General features: G+C 41.2%; 1 protein-coding gene across 8 annotated transcripts in view; it reads left to right on the plus strand.

Moving 5' to 3' along the window:
* Nucleotides 1–16,407, plus strand: part of VLDLR (very low density lipoprotein receptor) — a 29,749-nt gene extending 13,342 nt beyond the window's left edge. For 3 of the 8 annotated variants that reach the window (XM_081152121.1, XM_081152119.1, XM_081152120.1), the window contains exons 4-20: nt 464–586; nt 1,967–2,089; nt 3,769–4,140; nt 4,243–4,365; nt 4,452–4,574; nt 5,264–5,383; nt 5,488–5,613; nt 6,117–6,288; nt 7,430–7,648; nt 8,504–8,622; nt 9,216–9,355; nt 9,672–9,813; nt 12,349–12,495; nt 13,422–13,505; nt 13,873–13,953; nt 14,819–14,988; nt 15,767–16,407. In XM_081152121.1, coding sequence (XP_081008247.1) covers nt 464–586; nt 1,967–2,089; nt 3,769–4,140; nt 4,243–4,365; nt 4,452–4,574; nt 5,264–5,383; nt 5,488–5,613; nt 6,117–6,288; nt 7,430–7,648; nt 8,504–8,622; nt 9,216–9,355; nt 9,672–9,813; nt 12,349–12,495; nt 13,422–13,505; nt 13,873–13,953; nt 14,819–14,988; nt 15,767–15,802 — 2,420 coding nt within the window. In that variant the 3' untranslated portion in view covers nt 15,803–16,407. The remainder of the gene's footprint in view (nt 1–463; nt 587–1,966; nt 2,090–3,768; nt 4,141–4,242; nt 4,366–4,451; nt 4,575–5,263; nt 5,384–5,487; nt 5,614–6,116; nt 6,289–7,429; nt 7,649–8,503; nt 8,623–9,215; nt 9,356–9,671; nt 9,814–12,348; nt 12,496–13,421; nt 13,506–13,872; nt 13,954–14,818; nt 14,989–15,766) is intronic. The other 5 variants (XM_081152124.1, XM_081152125.1, XM_081152123.1 and 2 more) reach the window with 3 other exon arrangements.
* Nucleotides 16,408–18,023: the final 1,616 nt, after the last annotated feature.

The raw sequence follows: 18,023 nt of genomic DNA on the forward strand, positions 1-18,023 counted from the left end.
TCTTAAGAGTCATCACTGGCTTTTCCTAATACAGTCTTTGCATAAATAACGTCTAGCCACATGGCAGGGGGGTTTGGAAGAGGTAAGCAGAAAGATGTATATACAATCAAGATCACACAAGGTGGGGAAAATGAAGTATTTCTTGACCAGACTTTGTCTCTGCCTCCCAGGTATGAAAGTCGAGAGGGAAAGTGGGAGCATTGCTCAGGGGAGCTCTAAGTGCTTATATTGAGATGTCCCAAAGGGAAAAGCTACACAATTACTTGAAACTTATAAAGCCACTTCCTATTTTTCCTGTCCAACCTCTTAGTATTGAACTTGGTTATAGTTTCAGTGGGGCTTTCTTTCAAGCATATCAACTAGCATATTTAGTCAACTTCGGCTTGAATTCCACAAGGTAATGGGAATATAGGGCTCTTGGGTAAGTGACTTCAACTTTAACCCTGCAAATAAACTTTTGTAGAGAAGAAGACGTGTGCCGAGTCTGACTTTGTGTGCAACAATGGCCAGTGTGTCCCCAGCCGATGGCAGTGTGATGGGGATCCTGACTGTGAAGATGGCTCTGATGACAGCCCAGAACAGTGCCGTGAGTGTGACTTACTTTTAGACTTGCACTTTTCTAAGCTGTTCCGCGTCTCATAGCTCTAAGTGTTGTTTAATGCAATACTCAGTGTCATTTTCCTTTGACCCCCTTAAAGTGTAGGCCAATTGACTCCAAAGTCAGTCAGGTCATTTACAGTTCATCAGTGTCCTTTAAAGAATGTTCTCCCTAGTCTAACAAGACTGACATTCTCTTGGGTAGCTTCACTGTTGAATATTTAAGACTGAAGCCAGCAGACTTCATTAAGAACTCCTTGACTAGGTGCACAGATTTCAAATGTTTGATAATGACGAATCTGAGCAGATGGTACTCTGGTCCTGGAAGCTAAGTCAAGATGGAAGGGTCTCCCGTAGGCCGAGTATAAGCTTTTACACACACAGCTTCTCGTGTTATGAAAAAGATATCTATTACTGAAGAGGTAAAGTGGCTAGAAGTAGGGTGATACAGTGATTCTGAACAAAAACGTAACTTGAAGTTATTAAAGTAGGGAACTTACAGCTTGTTCTTAAATAAGAGAAATTTCAGTTATGCAAATGTATATCCAAGTTCTTAGGCTGACATTCAGGAAAAAGTCTATGTGATGATAGGACAATTTGGGATCATTTGAGTGTCAAGGTGAAGAAAGTCTTGGAGTTCATTTTCAGGCAGTAGAGACCTAATGAAGCGCTAAAAGTGGAGGACTAATGAACAAAATTTTGGTCTGGAAAATGGTTACAAAAGAAAATCAAGCAGAAAGGAAAATAAAGGTGTGATGCCAATTTTGTAGGCAGGAAGTGAGGGGAGTAATAAGAATATTGGTCAAGGCAGGTGAGCTACCATATGTAACGACAGGTTCCATAAAGATTCAGCCCTGAGTTTTGGTAAAGGATGACCCAGTAAAGTCAAAATGTATGGGATGTCACTACTCTGCAAATGTAAATCTAAAGGCAGTTGTGAAGGAGGCCCGTAAAGGAACCTAGAAGGAAGACCTCATGGGTGTTAGACCACCTGGCCTTTAATGAAGTTGGGATTAGATATCTGGGTGTGCCACTTGATATCCAACAGATAAATAACGGTCAAGGAGCAGGCCAGCCAATAAACCTAACTATGCCAAGTAAAACAAAAGCCAGATCTGGGCACGCCACGGAACCTTGAAGGAGTAACATGGTCAAGGCTCTCAGGTGTACTGCCAGGTAGCAAAGGTTGGGGCATGGCTTCTAAGCAATGGAGCTGGCAAAGGATCTACGCAGGCTTCAACTAGTAAGTCAAATTGCACCAGCATGCCAGGCCACTGAGTTTTAGATGTACCACTTCCAAGCAGCACAGGAGCAGCGACTTTGCCCTGATGAGTCTGGAGGCTCTTTTGAGACTGTATATCATCAACAGATATGAGAACATGCCGCACAAATGAAATCAGCTGTGGCGCCCATTCTACTCAGTGTATCCCAGAGTCCTGGAGATGCGATGGTGAAAATGATTGTGACAGTGGAGAAGATGAAGAAAACTGTGGTAAGAAGATCAGTGTTGAGTGGCTTATCCCAAAGACCCCTTTGCTCAAAGAAGGGTGGGCAGGGGAAGCTAACTTAGGCATGAAGATGCAATTACATTGACTCGCTTTCAGTGACTTCGCTATCTGCTCAACTACCTGTCCTTCATAACTACCCTAAAAGTCTGAAAGAAGCTCATATGGAAATTGACCATGTCTTGCTTTGGTGTTTTCTTCTAGACAAATAGAAATAAAAAGGTAAGTGATTCAAGGCACTTACATTTAGAAGCAGCTCAGTGAAGCACCAAGTGTGTGGACTTTTGTCTCTTATGACAATAATCCAAGGCCCTTCCTCTCTCTGGCTCCGCACCAGAAGGGGAGCAGGGCCAGCAAACACATTCCCACGTCTAAATTGGATCTCCTTATTGAAATAAAATACTTGAATATCATACAAGCATTTCTTAGCCCCCAAACAGATTCTATTTTAACCCTTCCAGAAGTTAAACTGGCACAGGAGTGTTCATTAACATCATGCTAGCAGATACCCAAAGAAAACTCTACCCAGCTGGTGGTAACTTTATCTTCTGTCAGTTTCTACCTGTAAAAGCCAACTCTGTTTCATTCCCTTTCATGCTTCTGTTCTTGAAAAGTGTGTAATAAATGCTACACGTTAAAGGTGAGGCCCTGGGAAAATCTCGAGGCTGAACAAACATTGTTTTGAACACTCTTTCAAGCTACCGCCCTTTTTATAGGGCCTCTGTAACTACAGCTCCCCAGGAGCACAGTTCTCTTAATGCAGTAGTGTACAAACGAGTCCAGGGCACCTGCAGTTGAAACATGTCTTGTGTGTAGAAATTACTTTCTGAGGTCAATACCACTGCACCTAGTCTAATGAGTTTTGGCGTTTAATCCTAGAATTGAGCTTTATGTATTGGTAAGCCCTGGAGCTGCCAAGTGTTTCCCTCTTAAATCTAGATTTGGCTTCCCAAGAGAGTTGTGGTCTCTACTCTAATTACCACCAAATTGTGACCTTAATTCATTTGGCTGGAATTTGAATCACAGTACAAACTGACTTATCTTTGACTCTGACTAGCTTATCGTTACTATCATACCTGGCTGCTAGATTGCAATTCTAGCCCTTGAAGTGACTTTATAAAACTAAGTATTTAGGACCTGTTATTTGTGATCCTCATTTGAAGGATATAAGGAGAAGGAGCCATGTATGGTGGTATAGCATAATGGCTTCTTTTGGGGGATAGTGTCATAATGCTTATTATGAGTACGTTTGCCTGAATACCTGAGGCATGATAGTTTCAGCTAATGATATGGTCTGGCCTGATAAGCACTATGTCCATTTAAAGATAACTCAGTCTCTGCCTTCCAGAATGAAACTCCCTGTTTAAGTTATTGATCACTTCCTGTAAGAGTCCATTGTGGTGCTCATCTCAAATTAATTTCTGGTCTTCAGCTCTTTTCTCTGTCCTTTATTTCTGCTCTTATTCAAGTGTCCCTGCATCTTTTACATGGTGAGACTGTTCCCAGTATCCCAGGGATTTGGCTATTGATATAACTGCACTTCAGCTTTTAAATTAAGCTAGAAAGCTAGGATTCATGATCAAAGATCTGTAGGTTAGATTTTGGGATAAAAGTGTTGAAAGGCAGTCCTGATGCACTTTCAGTGGGGCGTGCTCTCTCTCAACAGGCAACATCACATGCAGCTCTGACGAGTTCACTTGCTCCAGTGGCCGCTGCATCTCCAGGAATTTTGTGTGCAACGGCCAGGACGACTGTAACGATGGCAGCGATGAGCTCAACTGTGCCCCGCCGTCCTGCGGTGCCCACGAGTTCCAGTGCAGCGCCTCGTCCTGCATCCCCCTCAGCTGGGTGTGTGACGATGATGCCGACTGCTCCGACCAGTCTGATGAGTCCCTGGAGCAGTGTGGCCGCCAGCCAGTGATACACACCAAGTGCCCAGCCAGCGAGATCCAATGTGGCTCTGGCGAGTGCATCCACAAGAAGTGGCGATGTGACGGAGATCCTGACTGCAGGGACGGCAGCGATGAGGTCAACTGTCGTACGTAGCGTTCTCATCAGTATGGCACGTTCGGTTCCCTTCCATGTAGTCACCGGGGACAACTTGGCTGGCTTCAACCCATGGTGTTCCCTCCCTTTGTAGCTTCTCGAACCTGCCGACCTGACCAGTTCGAATGCGAGGATGGCAGCTGCATCCATGGCAGCAGGCAGTGTAACGGTATCCGAGACTGTGTCGATGGCTCTGATGAAGTCAACTGCAAAAATGGTAAGGGTCTCTTCACGTGGGTTTGTCAAAGGACTGCCCTGATCAGACCCACTCATGGAATCTCTCGTCTGTGTTTCTCTTTGTAGTCAATCAGTGCTTGGGCCCCGGAAAGTTCAAGTGCAGAAGCGGGGAATGCATAGATATCATTAAAGTATGTAACCAGGAACAGGACTGCAGGGACTGGAGCGATGAACCCCTGAAAGAATGTCGTAAGTGAAGGAGTTGCTTGGGGACAGAGCTGGGATGGTTAATTAGATCTGGCTTGGCTAATGGTGTTTGGACCCTGCATAATATCTGGTTAAACTATGTACTTTTAATGAACTAAATTCAGTTGTTGGACTTAAGAGTGAATTTTTAAAAAAGAAAATATGTTTTTTATTTCAGAGAGGAAGGGAGAGGGAGAGAGAGAGATAGAAACATCAATGATGAGAGAGAGTCATTGATCGGCAGCCTCCTGCACACCCCCTGTTGGGGATCGAGCCCACAGCCCGGGCACGTGCCCTGACTGGGAATCAAACCACGGCCTCCTGGTTCATAGGTAGACACTCAACCACTGAGCCATGCCAGATGGGCAAGAGTGGTTTTTATGACTTAAGAGCCCAAGCAGTGACAAACTAGTTCCTAATTTACCTCCTTAAAGATAACTGATCAGTAATAGAGAAACTTGACTAAAGCCTGGTTAACCAAGTGGCCAAGGAGATGGGGTCTATTAGTCCCCCAGTATACTCTAAGATGCATATTTATAGGAAAAATTATTAGAGCTTGGAAAAAATCATAGGTTTGACCAGACAAACTAGATAAGAAGTTATTGCACATAGCCTGGATTTTAAATGTTAATACGACAAATATCAATTTGAAATAAGTTATCAAATAACTCTACTTGGCATTTTTATTTCAGATGTAAATGAATGCTTGGTTAATAACGGTGGATGTTCCCATATCTGCAGAGACCTAGTTATAGGCTACGAATGTGACTGCGCAGCAGGGTTTGAGCTGATAGATAGGAAAACCTGTGGAGGTGAGTCAAAGAAGAGAGCCTAAGCCCTGGGGGTGATGGGAAAGGACAGTCTATCTCTGTAGGTTATCCAGGAACAGCAAGACTAATTCTAATTTCCCTCCTAGATATTGATGAATGCCAAAATCCGGGAATCTGCAGTCAAATTTGTATCAACTTAAAAGGCGGATACAAGTGTGAATGTAGTCGTGGCTATCAAATGGATCTCGCGAGCGGTGTGTGCAAGGCTGTAGGTAAATGGACTTGGACTGGTGTTGCTCTGGTACCTTTATGAGTAAATGCTTATGAAAGGTACAGCCAATGACTATAATAGTCAAACTAAATATGAAATCAAAATAGTGCCTGAGAGCAATGCTACTAAACTCAAAGTGCATTCTCTGTCATAGGTTAAATAGAGTTCATTTGCCCAGATTCCTGCCTTGGTCGATTCCTTTTGCACATGATACCATGAGTACCTGCCAGGTTTGCTTACTTTCTGCTTCCGAAACTGGAGTGCAATTCAAATAAGTAACTTATTCACCAGCTGCCCTATTGTTGAATGCTGAGACTTCAGAACTGCCTTCTTAAGCAGTGGGAAGCACTTGCAAGTCTCCAGGGCACGGGCTCTGGCACAAGTACTCCTGAGGTGTTCAGTAGTGGCTTCCCTTTTTAAGTGCTGCTCTGTTGGGGGGAGGTAACTTAGAAGGCCCTTGCCCTCTTACAGCAAAACTAAACAAACTTGACTCGTGTCTTGCAGGCAAAGAGCCAAGTCTGATTTTCACTAATCGAAGAGACATCAGGAAGATTGGCTTAGAGAGGAAAGAATATATCCAACTAGTTGAACAGCTAAGAAACACCGTGGCCCTCGATGCTGACATTGCTGCTCAGAAACTATTCTGGGCTGATCTAAGCCAAAAGGCCATCTTCAGGTAACTTTCAGTTCCATTCTTGGTGTCTTGGCCTAAGTCATTGTCACTTGTCCTTTGGGAAGGTTTGGATGAATTTCTCTTGTCTCAGTCTAACATCTAATTAGCTGGAAATAGTAAATCTCAACATGGATTCTTTAACTTTTAAATTACTATCAGTTCCTCATTAGAAATGAACAGTTACCTATGAAGCAAAAGATGGCTACAGCCATGAATATAACATGACATTTTAATTTCTCCTGTGTATTCCTCTTTCTCTACAGTTAATTGAGAACTGTTTATGGTTGCTACAAATAGAAATGGTAGTGCAGCTTTTTTCTTTTTTTTTTCCTTCTTGTTTGTTAATCTTCACCCAAGGATTTTTTTCCCATTGATTTTTATTTTATTTATTTGTTTGTTTGTTTATTTATTTATTTAAAATATATCTTCATTGATTTCAGAGAGAGGAAGGGAGAGGGAGAGAGAGAGAGAGAAACATCAGTGATGAGAAAGTCATTGATCGGCTGCCTCCTGCTCTCCCCCGTCTGGAGATTGAGCCCAAAACCCGGGCATGTGCCCTGACCAGGAATCGAACCGCATCTCCTGGATCCTAGGTGGATGCTTAACCACTGAGCCACACCCAGCTGGGCCCCATTGATTTTTAGAGAGAGTGGAAGGGAGGGGGAGAGAGAAAGAAACATTGATGTGAGAAAGACACATGGATAGGCTACCTCCCAATGTACCCTGCTCTATAGGCACCCTAATCTGGGCCAGAAATCAGACCTGCACCCAGGCATGTGCCCTTAACCAGGAACTGAACCCTTTGTTGCATGGACTGATGCTCCAACCACTGAGCCACACTGGCCAGGGCAGTGCAGCTTTTTCTTAATGGGAACTGTAGAAACTCAGATGATGGGTACTGAAATCAATAGCTTCACTTAGAAGTGTGTGGGTCTTGTATATAGAATACATACAGCAACTAGATAACCTACGTTATTGTTAATTTAATATCAGTGAGCAGCACGATTCAATCAATTGAGTGGTGAGCAGTGTTACTAGGGTTCTTTCCAAACAAAGTTGTGGACCATTTTGTAAGCAGAAAGTCTGTTCTCCAGGCTCCGATGGTGTCAAACTCTGAAATTTCTTGTGACCTACTCTGTTTCAGTGCCTCACTTGATGACAAAGTTGGTAGACATGTTAAAATGATCGACAATGTCTATAATCCTGCAGCCATCGCTGTTGATTGGGTGTACAAGACCATCTACTGGACTGACGCGGCTTCTAAGACTATTTCAGTAGCTACCCTGGACGGAACCAAGAGGAAGCTCCTGTTTAACTCTGACTTGAGAGAGCCTGCCTCCATAGCTGTGGACCCCTTATCTGGGTTTGTATTCTGTATTTTGCACTATATAACCTTTTGGATGCTGTCTGCATTGGCCAGGAGCTTTCCTCATGCCTGAAGTAGAACTGAAATACCCAGACATATCAGCCACCCACAAGAAAGAATTGTCTGGCCCAAGATGTCATGGTGCCACCTATATGACAGGTCCTCCCAGGGCAATATGAGTGCTGGTTAAGGAAACAATGTTTTTGACTTGATGTACACCAAAAGGTGTATCTGAGCTCTTGTACCCAATTAGCTTCTACATAAGGAAATTTTTGCCTAAATGCTTTGTCAGGTTAGCTCTTGGTAATCAAACCTAAGTCTTAGCATGAGTTGTGAGGATTTTGTAACCACATTACCCCAAGACTTTTATCTAAATGTGCAAGTTGTCCAAAAGTGCCGTTGAAATCAACAGACCTCGCTAGAAACATTTCACTGAGGGGTTTCATAAATTGCCACTAAATAACATTAAAAACAACAACAAAAAACAGCTAAGGAAGCTAAGCCTGAGGTAATCAAAAATGGCCCCATTGCAACCTCACCAGCACATAGTCAGCTACCCCTGCTATAAAACTTAACAGTCATCTTCACTCCTCTGAAAGAATCGGCCTTTTAAAAATGGAATATATAACCTGTGACCATTGGCTGACTTAAAAACATCAATATAGTGAAAATGAGCTTGTAGATTCTCAATGTTAATTTTGTTTATACAGAACATAATTTATAGCCTAAGGAGTGATTATTTGTCATAATCAATCCCTAGAGTTTTCTGTTCACTCTTTGAATGTTTGTCCTAAGCTACAACTTTATTCATTCTAAACCACTGAAGCTTGTTTCTAATTTAATTCTTCCCAGATTCGTTTACTGGTCAGACTGGGGTGAACCAGCTAAAATAGAAAAAGCAGGAATGAATGGATTTGACAGACGGCCACTGGTGGCAGTGGATATCCAATGGCCTAATGGAATTACACTTGGTATGTATGTTCTTCCTACATCGACCACCAATTCTACAGCCTTCATTGAGCTTTAATTGATCTCCATAGTTAATTCTGGACTATAGCAGACAATCCTATAGCAGTGATTTTGGATGGAAATAACTGGGCAATACAAATGGAATGATGAATTTAAATTACATACTGTGTAATTACTAGCTTTTATGTCCATTTGGGCCTAATATCTACATGAATTCAGTGAATTGTGGGTCTTAGGGACTCTCACTCTAGATACTCCTGGCCCAGGTGCCTTAGCATTTCCTGAATTGCTGGGCTTATAACAGTTTTCTTCTGGCTCATAAAGAGAGAGCAACAAAATGATAGCTTCTTTTAAAACTTCTATCACATGAGTAACATTTCTTAAGTCAGTTACTTTGAGAATATTAGGTACCCCTTTCGTTTCCCAAAATCCATGTATAGATTTGGTATGCTGTTTCACAAGATTTGTGGGATCCCATTAAGAATCCCTGCTGGAGCAGGAACCATGAAAGTTGAATATTGGATTCCTTCGATATTTTAAATGGGAGCCAGAGCAATGCTGACTTACCACACAATGAAGTTCTTCTCCTGCCTAGACCTTATAAAGAGCCGTCTTTATTGGCTGGATTCCAAGTTGCACATGTTATCCAGTGTGGACCTGAATGGCCAGGATCGTAGGATAGTGCTGAAGTCTCTGGAGTTCCTAGCTCATCCTCTCGCACTGACGATATTTGAGGTAAGACCCGTGCCTCACGTCTAAGTTATAGTTACTGTAGCCCCTTGGGGAGAAGGAGAAGGCATGGGGGAAGGAGGGAAGGGCAGAGGAGCATGACCTGAGAAGCTGCTTTACTTAAAACCTAAGTTAAATGCTGAGTCTTTGTAGCACTTTAAGGAACCTGCACTTGCTTCTCTTATAGTTTTACACTGAGTATCCCAGACCAGCCTTAAATAAACTTGGCCCATTAAATTGCCAGTAAATAATAATGACCTTAGTTAGATAGAGACTTGTGCTAATCTTACATGTATGTGCTAATTTGGGGGTTCTATTTTAGGATCGTGTCTACTGGATAGATGGGGAAAATGAAGCCGTCTATGGTGCCAATAAATTCACAGGGTCGGAGCTGGCCACTCTGGTTAATAACCTTAATGATGCCCAAGACATCATTGTCTATCATGAACTTGTACAGCCATCAGGTAACCTGGGGAAGCAGGACCCTTCATGGCTACTTTAAGGGCAGGAGCATGACACAGTACCTGCCGGGTATCAGTAACTCTTTAGCAATTCAACTTGCTCTAAAATGGAACTTTTCCCTTCTATACTCTACCAAACACTTCACACCTGGTGTTTGGTATATTTTATTTCTGACTTCCTAGTAAAAGAGCTTCAGGACTTCAGCTCTTACCTTCCCTCCCAACCCTCCATGTTCAGTCTTTTATTTCAGTCTTTTCCATATCCCCTTGGCCTTCCTTCCCTCTTGCTAAGACTATGGCACTAGCCTCCAAAGCGCCACGAACTTTCCCTTCCTCCATCCCTATGACACATGTTGTATAGGATTGTGTCGATGCTCAGACACATCTGGCCATACTGTCTCCCCAAAATACTTGACTGGTTCTATCTAAATGAAACTTTTAACATCAAACTAGAGAGTTTTTGCACAGCAAAGGAAACTGTGAACAAAACAAAAAGACAACCTACTGAATGGGAGAAAATATTTGGAAATGATACATCCAATAAAGGGTTAATATCCAAAATATATAAAGAACTCGTATAACTTAACACCAAAAAAACCCAAACAAAACCCAAACAACCAAATTAAAAAATGGGCAGAGGCCCTCGGTAGACATTTCTCCCAAGACAACATACAAATGGCAAACAGACATATGAAAAGATGCTCAATGTCACTAATCTTCAGGGAAATGCAAATAAAAATCCCAATGAGATATCACCTCACACCTGTCAGATGGCTATCATCAATAAATCAACAAACAACAAGTGTTGGTGAGGATGTGGAGAAAAGGGAACCCTTGTGCGCTGTTGGTGGGATTGTAAATTAGTAGAGCCATATGGAAAACAGTATGAAGATTCCTCAAAAAATTAAAAATAGAACTGCCAAATGATCCAGTAATTCCATGTCTTGGTATTTGCCCAAAGAAAACAAAAATACTAATTCAAAAAGATATATGCATCCCTATGTTCATTGCAACATTATTAGTAATATCCAAGATATGGAAGCAACCTAGATATCCATCAGTAGATGAATAAAGAAGCTGTGAGATATCTTTATAATACCTCCCAAGACAACATACGAATGAAAATATTTGCCAACAGACATATGAAAAGATGCTCAACATCATCTTATTATGCTAAGTGAAATAAGTCAGAGAAAGACAAAGACCATATGATTTCACTTATATGTGGAGTCTAAAAATCAAAATAAATGAACAAACAGAAACAAACCACAGATACAGAAGAGAACAAGCCGATGGTTGCCAAAGGGGAGGGGGGAGGGGAATAAATAAATTTTTTAAAATTCTATCAAGTGACAGGTACAGTTCCAGGCCTGGAGATATAGGTTGAAAAAGACTAAGCTTTAGAATCCATAGAATAGAATGCTCGCAGTTTCTAGTGGCCCTAAAGCACATTCATTTAAAAAAAAGAAAGAACGTAGAAGTAAATCTTTATGTCCTTGGGTTAATGGTTTCTAATATATGATACCAAAAACACAAGTGACAGAAGAAATAGGTAAATAGAACTTCATCAGAATTTTTTTAAATGTTGAGATTCAAAGTAAGAGAACTTCATCAGAATTTTTTAAAATTTTGGGATTCAAAGTATGCTTTCAAAAAAGTGAAAAGGCAACCCAAGAATGGGAGAAAATATTTGCAAATCATAAAGCCAGTAAGAATCTATTATGCAGAATATATAAAGGGCTCTTTCTTACAACTCAAAAATAAAAAAGAGCAAATACTCCAATTAAAAAATGTGTAAATGATTTGAGTAGACATTTCTCCAAAGAAGCTCTACATGTCCAATAAGTACATCAAAACCTTTAGGCATTAGGGAAATACAATGACTAAGCCGCAGTTCGGTACACTTCACAAATCTTAATATTGCTAAATGAAAGGAGAGTGTTTGAAAAGAACACATGCTGTGTAACTACATTTATATGACATCTTGGAAAGGGAAAACTAGAGAGAGAATAAACAGATTCATGGTTACCAGGAGCTTGAGTGAGGAAGGCTGATTAGGCAAAAGAGAACTGTGTGTATATGGTGGTTGGGTGGGTGCATGTATAAAAATGAATGAATGAAACCCTTAAACTTCCATATAGCTGGGTTCCTTCCACTCTGTGGGAATGAGGCAAGACAAAGCCAGGAGAACATGCTCATCTCCTTCCTCTGAGCCTTTACCTTATGCTTTGAACCAGTAATTAGTGCTCCTCCTGGTCACTCGCCTCCATTCCCGCCTGCTCCCTCACCATCTGCTTAAGGTGTAACTCTTGCTCTACTTCCAAGAAGTTTCTTTGGATCTGTGGTGTCCTTAGAGCATGCTCTCTGTACCCTTATATTTATTCTTCATTGGTATCATTTTAACTTGAAGGTTGGGCAGAGCAGACAGGTTTAAGTTCCTTGGGGAAAAAGACTCATGTCTTCAGCATCTAGAACAGGACTTGATGTATATAACAGGCACTGGAGTACATATTTTAAAGGACTTTTGTTCCTGACCAGGTAAAAACTGGTGTGAAGAAGACATGGAGAACGGAGGATGTGAATACCTCTGCCTGCCAGCACCGCAGATTAGTGATCACTCTCCAAAATACACCTGCTCCTGTCCCAGTGGGTACAATCTACAGGCAAATGGCCGGGAGTGCCAAAGTAAGGCTTTTTACTTTTCAACCACCAGCAGGACATACAACAGGCAATAGAATAAGACACTAGCTATAAAAAACTAGCCTGAATTTTAAGAATTCTGATTTAACTAACTCTTGGAATAGCTTTGAGAACACAGCTGGTACTATTGCCTACCAGGTGTTCATGTCATTACTTCACAGTTGACTTTTAACTCATTTCAACACTAGATGAGTCTATAGATGACACTTCAGTCAAAGTATTAACAGGCCTTGTACTGATTTGTGCCAATTAGTCCCATAACAACTCTGAGCTAGCCAACTTGCAGATAAATAGAACAAAGCCTTAACATCTTCCTACAAAGAGAGAGGCCTGAAATTATGCTTAAAGGTGGTTATGGTTACAGGAGACCTCATGGCCCCAGTGGGTGACACCATCCTAAACTCGTGCTTAAATCAAACTTACATTTTAGTCTTCTGTTCTTAGCTTTTGATTAAGTGGCAAATTAAATGCGTATGTTGTGAGCAAGGAACTCATACTGTGAGGTTTTTATTAGTTTAATACTGAGTCCCTGCAGGGACTAGCTCAGTGTACTGAGAAAGTAGTTGCAAGACAACCTGGCGATAAGAGTAGCTTGCCTGGTAATGTTTTCAAGAGCATTTCTTGTAACTTTCAGGAGCCTGGACATTGCCTAGAGGGGTCAGGAAGTGTGGCATCTTTTGAACTGTCAGATTTCAAATACTGCCTCTTCTGCCCAAAGTCTCATGTGTCTGGTTTTGTCCGAAGACTGCTGTTTCTCCCAGTTCTGACACATCTACCATGCAACTTAGTTCAGCAGTAGTTTGTCTGTTTCTCATGGAGTTAAAATAGCCTATCCCAGGGCTTGTCTGGACTAAACAGCTAGACACTCTGGAACTTTGGCCTTGACCAGGTTCTTGGTTTTTATGATTCAGGTACTGCAACTACTATGATTTACAGTGAGACAAAAGATACCAACACAACAGAAATTTCACCAACTAGTGGACTAGTTCCTGGAGGTATTGGGTTCAGTACTGCAAACCATTAATCTCAACTAACAGCCACACTTTGTATCTGTTAATTAATATAGCCTTTAACTACTAGTTCTGCCCCAATTGGTAACCTACATTTAAACTTTAAAGACTAAGAAGCTGCAAGTCTTAGCCTGACCTGACTCACTAAGAATTGTGTTAGAGAAATGATAATGAAATGGCTATTACAGCATGTGACTCACATAGTTTTACATCAGTTGTTGCTGGTACACAATTGTAGTAGATACTGAACAATGAGTGATGGATGCAACCATGTGAGGTTCTCTACCTGACGAGAACATTTCTAAGTCTGAATTCAGATCCTTCTAAACCGATTCTTTTTATTCCCCTGTAGGGATCAATGTGACCACAGCAGTATCAGAGGTCAGTGTTCCCCCAAAAGGAACTTCTGCTGCCTGGGCCATCCTTCCCCTCTGTAAGTAGATTCTTTATATATCTGGATCCCATGAACTTGTTAGACACCAAATGGGCATTTGTAGTTAAGTTAGAGTCACCCCTCCCATGGCCCCTGGTACTGTTATAGCACTCATGACACTGAGTTACACTGGCTCCCTCCCCAACATGGTACACTGAGTTGAGAGTCCATGCCTTTCTCTTTAGAGGTCTCCTTCACGCAGTGACTGGCAGTGATAAATTATGTTCAACTATTACATGAAGAAGGGTGCTTATTGCTTTCTACTTCAGAGTGGTTAGTCTGACTTACCCCCTTTCCCAGTACGCTCCTTTAAGTAAAGAGCACTGTTCTATTCCCCTTTGAAATATATAATGCTTCATACAGAGGAGATACAGTGCTTAAATGCTTTCTTGGAGAACTATAGGACTTGAAGGGAGTAGATTAAAAATAGTTAAGAATTTTCAAACTCAGGAAGATGAGCCTCTAAAGCTACTAATTAGGGATGTGAATTCTAAGGCACTGTGCTATAATGGCCTCTTATCCTAAATTACTGGATTCCAAGCTGAGCTAACAGAGTAAGAGGACCACTTGAAGAACTCTCCGGAACCTTCTGCAATATTAATTCAGTCAGCTTGAGGAGGGGCCCAAGACACTACATTTGCCCAGACCGATGTGCAGAGCTCAGCGCCAGTCTATGGAATATCACTGAACCACTGGTCTGAGCTCGTTTCAAGCTCCTGGCTCAATTATATTCTGACTTCTAGTTATCCCAGCTTCATAAAATGAGAAAGTTTTACGAATGTCAATTATCATGGATCTGTGAGCATGATCTTTGCTCTGTGTTTTGAGACTAAACCTTGCTTAGTGACCTTTTGATTTTTTTCAGTGCTCTTAGCAATGGCAGCAGTAGGTGGCTACTTGATGTGGCGGAACTGGCAACACAAGAACATGAAAAGCATGAACTTTGACAATCCTGTGTACCTGAAGACCACTGAAGAGGACCTGTCGATAGACATTGGTAGACACAGTGCTTCTGTTGGACACACGTACCCAGCAGTAAGTCAGCTTTGTGTCTTTTGGTGCCGTGGCTTGCAGTGCGACTGTTTGGAAAAGAGACTTCAAACTCAAGCTATGGGCTGCCTGGGCTAGGAAGAGCCAGTAGAATCCTGGACCCACCAAATGTTTCATTTACTGGAGATTAGACAGTCTAGCCTCTTAGAACGTAAGTCAGTCAGTTGATAAGCATCTGCCCCATACTGAATGACAAGTCAGTCGACTTCAGGTCATCACTACACTCTTGGAGATATTTTTGGTTATAGAAACTATATGTAAATATTTGCATGAACCAAGTAGCTCCTTTTTGAACTGTTATAAATAAGTAAATTAGCATATCATATATAGACAAGTTGGCTTAAAGTCAGTAGACTCAGTCACTTGTTCTTTAGTTGAAACCCAAATGGAGTATTTGGCCTTTGCTTAGGGAACAGTCTGACCAAAACAAGTGCTGAGCCCTTCCTCTCAAGCTCTCTGGTAACACAAAGAATGGGAGCCAATTCATGGCACATGTGTGTCTTTTCATATTTTTCTCCAGGACTTAAGATCATTAAGCAGAACAGGCAGAATCAGTCACACTATTTCCTCTATCAAATAGATACAGTTAAATTCAAGTTAAAATGCATTACTGACACAACTCAATACTATTATGATCTGACTTCCCTTCTGTGCACCTTTGATTTCTGAATGATCAACTCAAAAGCAAGGCCCATTTTAGAGACAAGAGTTGCTACCAATGAGTGATCACCAAGCTCACTCTCTATTTTTTTCTTTTCCACAGATATCAATTGTAAGCACAGATGATGATCTAGCTTGACTTCTGAGACATGTCTCGACCTTTGAGGTCTAAACCAATAATTCCCCAATTTGGAATGGTAACCGAGCCAGCAGCTGAAGTCTCTTTCTTCCTCCAGCCTGGAAGAACATCAAGATATCTTTGCGTGGATCAAGCTTGTGTACTTGACCATTTTTATATGACTTTCATAAATACTCCTGTCCACATTCTGCTTCAGCTTTGGATGTGGTTACCTGTAACCCTTGAATTTCTAGACAGTATTGCCACCTCTGGCCAAATATGCACTTTCCCTAGAAAGCCATATTCCAGCAATGAAACTTGTGCTATAGTGTATACCACCTGTATATACATTGTATAGGCCACCTGTAAATATCCCAGAGAACAATCAATATTCTTAAGCACTTTGAAAATATTTCTATGTAAATTATTGTAAACTTTTTCAATGGTTGGGACAATGGCAATAGGATAAAACGGGTTACTAAGATGAAATTGCCAAAAAATTTGTAAACTAATTTTGTACCTATGAATGAAATCTTTGACCTCAATGGAGGTTTGCAAAGACTGAGTGTTCAAACTACTGTACATTTTTTTTCAAGTGCTAAAAAAAATTAAACTCAGCAGCTTAACCATGGTTTGTGCCTATTCCTCTAGGAAAAACTATAAACAGTCTTAGTAGTATGAAATGTTCTAACTAAATATATAAGCTATAAATCTTCATGTTGCATAACTAAGCCTATAATTCCACTAGTTTTTTTTTTTATAACCAAACACTAAAAGGACAAGGTACCACTTAATATTTCTCTCCAATAATTTATTTTGTAAAAAAAAAAAAAATCTAGGGAAGTATGTACCTAGAATTCCTCTGACTTAGAGGAACGTTTCTTTTCTCATTAATTTGTTTCCTAATCTATAAATATATGCTAAGATTTCTATCAATTCTGCTTCTTCATATTAAATCTTAGTTTTCCATGTTCTATAACTATATATGGTTCAAGGGCGAGTGCCTTCTAAGGCATGGGAGAGGACCTTCTTCTTCTGTAAGTCTAGACAGTCTACCCCGGAGAGAACTAGGAAGGATAAGCAGGACCATTCTTGAACAACCTAAAGCGGCGGTTCTCAGTGGGGCTAAGGTCAGCATCCGCAGCATCTGGGAACTTGTTAAAGATACTAAATCAGAAACTCTGGAGGCGGGGTCCAGGACTATGTGTTTTCACAAGCCCTTCATGTGATTCTGATGTAAACTAATGTTTGAAAACCACTGTTCTAATGTTATTTCATGAAGGATCTGTACTTTCTCCTAATCTTTCAGTCTGGCTGGCATAGGATGGATTCCTTCCACAGACAATTTCTGAAACATTTAATATGAAGGGCAGATAAGGAATTTAGGTACAAGAAAAAGTAGCACAGGGATTTAGCAAGCTTTCCATCAGATTGGCCATGACTTCCTTTCTCTGAAGGCTCAGGATACCTGCGAGTAAAAGAAGATACAAGACTTGAAGCCCTGGGAAGACGCTCTAAGTCCAAATCGAGGTGGAGAGTCAACTGCAGAAGGTGCAGCGATTGCTTGGGGTAACAAGGAGACGAAGAGAAGATGCTTGAGTAGCTAACTGGATTGTGGTTGTCTCCTATTCTACTCACACACAGAATGTAAATAAGACAGTTGACATCTTGCTTATGGCTTAGGCAAAGAGGTCCACAATGTGAAGAAGTTGCTTCTGTCATCCCGTTTAATAGATGCCCTCTTGTGTTTTTGGTCAAATGGATGAAAGTGAAAGGCAAGGCATAGGAGGTGTAGAGGTCAAGCATATGGAAGGAAAAGGCTGTGGTCAGGGAAGGTAGGACTCCATGCGATCCACCTGCTCTTCCCTCTTCAACTAGTCATACTTCACAGGATGTGGCCTGTTGACATGAGGTACCTGAAGTGCCTACTTGATTAGTAGGTTAGCATTCATCGTATCTAAACTCTGAAGACCATTTGGTTGACTAGTACTTTGATCCTGCTGTGGTAAAAAAACCCACCGATTAATTTTTTTAAATTGGAGCAATACAAAATTCTTTCCTAAGAAGCTTAATGATCTGAGTGTTACAAGTATTATATAGTATTAGTCAACTATAAGGCCCAAAGTCATCATTTTTAAGAACAAAATCAAGTGTTATTCTCTAGTATCTTCTCTTGGATGCCAGTTCCTGGTGTGTTCCTTCAGGTTCTACGTCCCGATGTGCAACCTTCAAGGAGTCTAAA

The sequence above is a fragment of the Miniopterus schreibersii genome (genome assembly GCF_964146895.1).
Source record: "Miniopterus schreibersii genome assembly, chromosome: 11".
In the NCBI taxonomy this organism is placed as follows: Eukaryota; Metazoa; Chordata; class Mammalia; order Chiroptera; family Miniopteridae; genus Miniopterus; species Miniopterus schreibersii.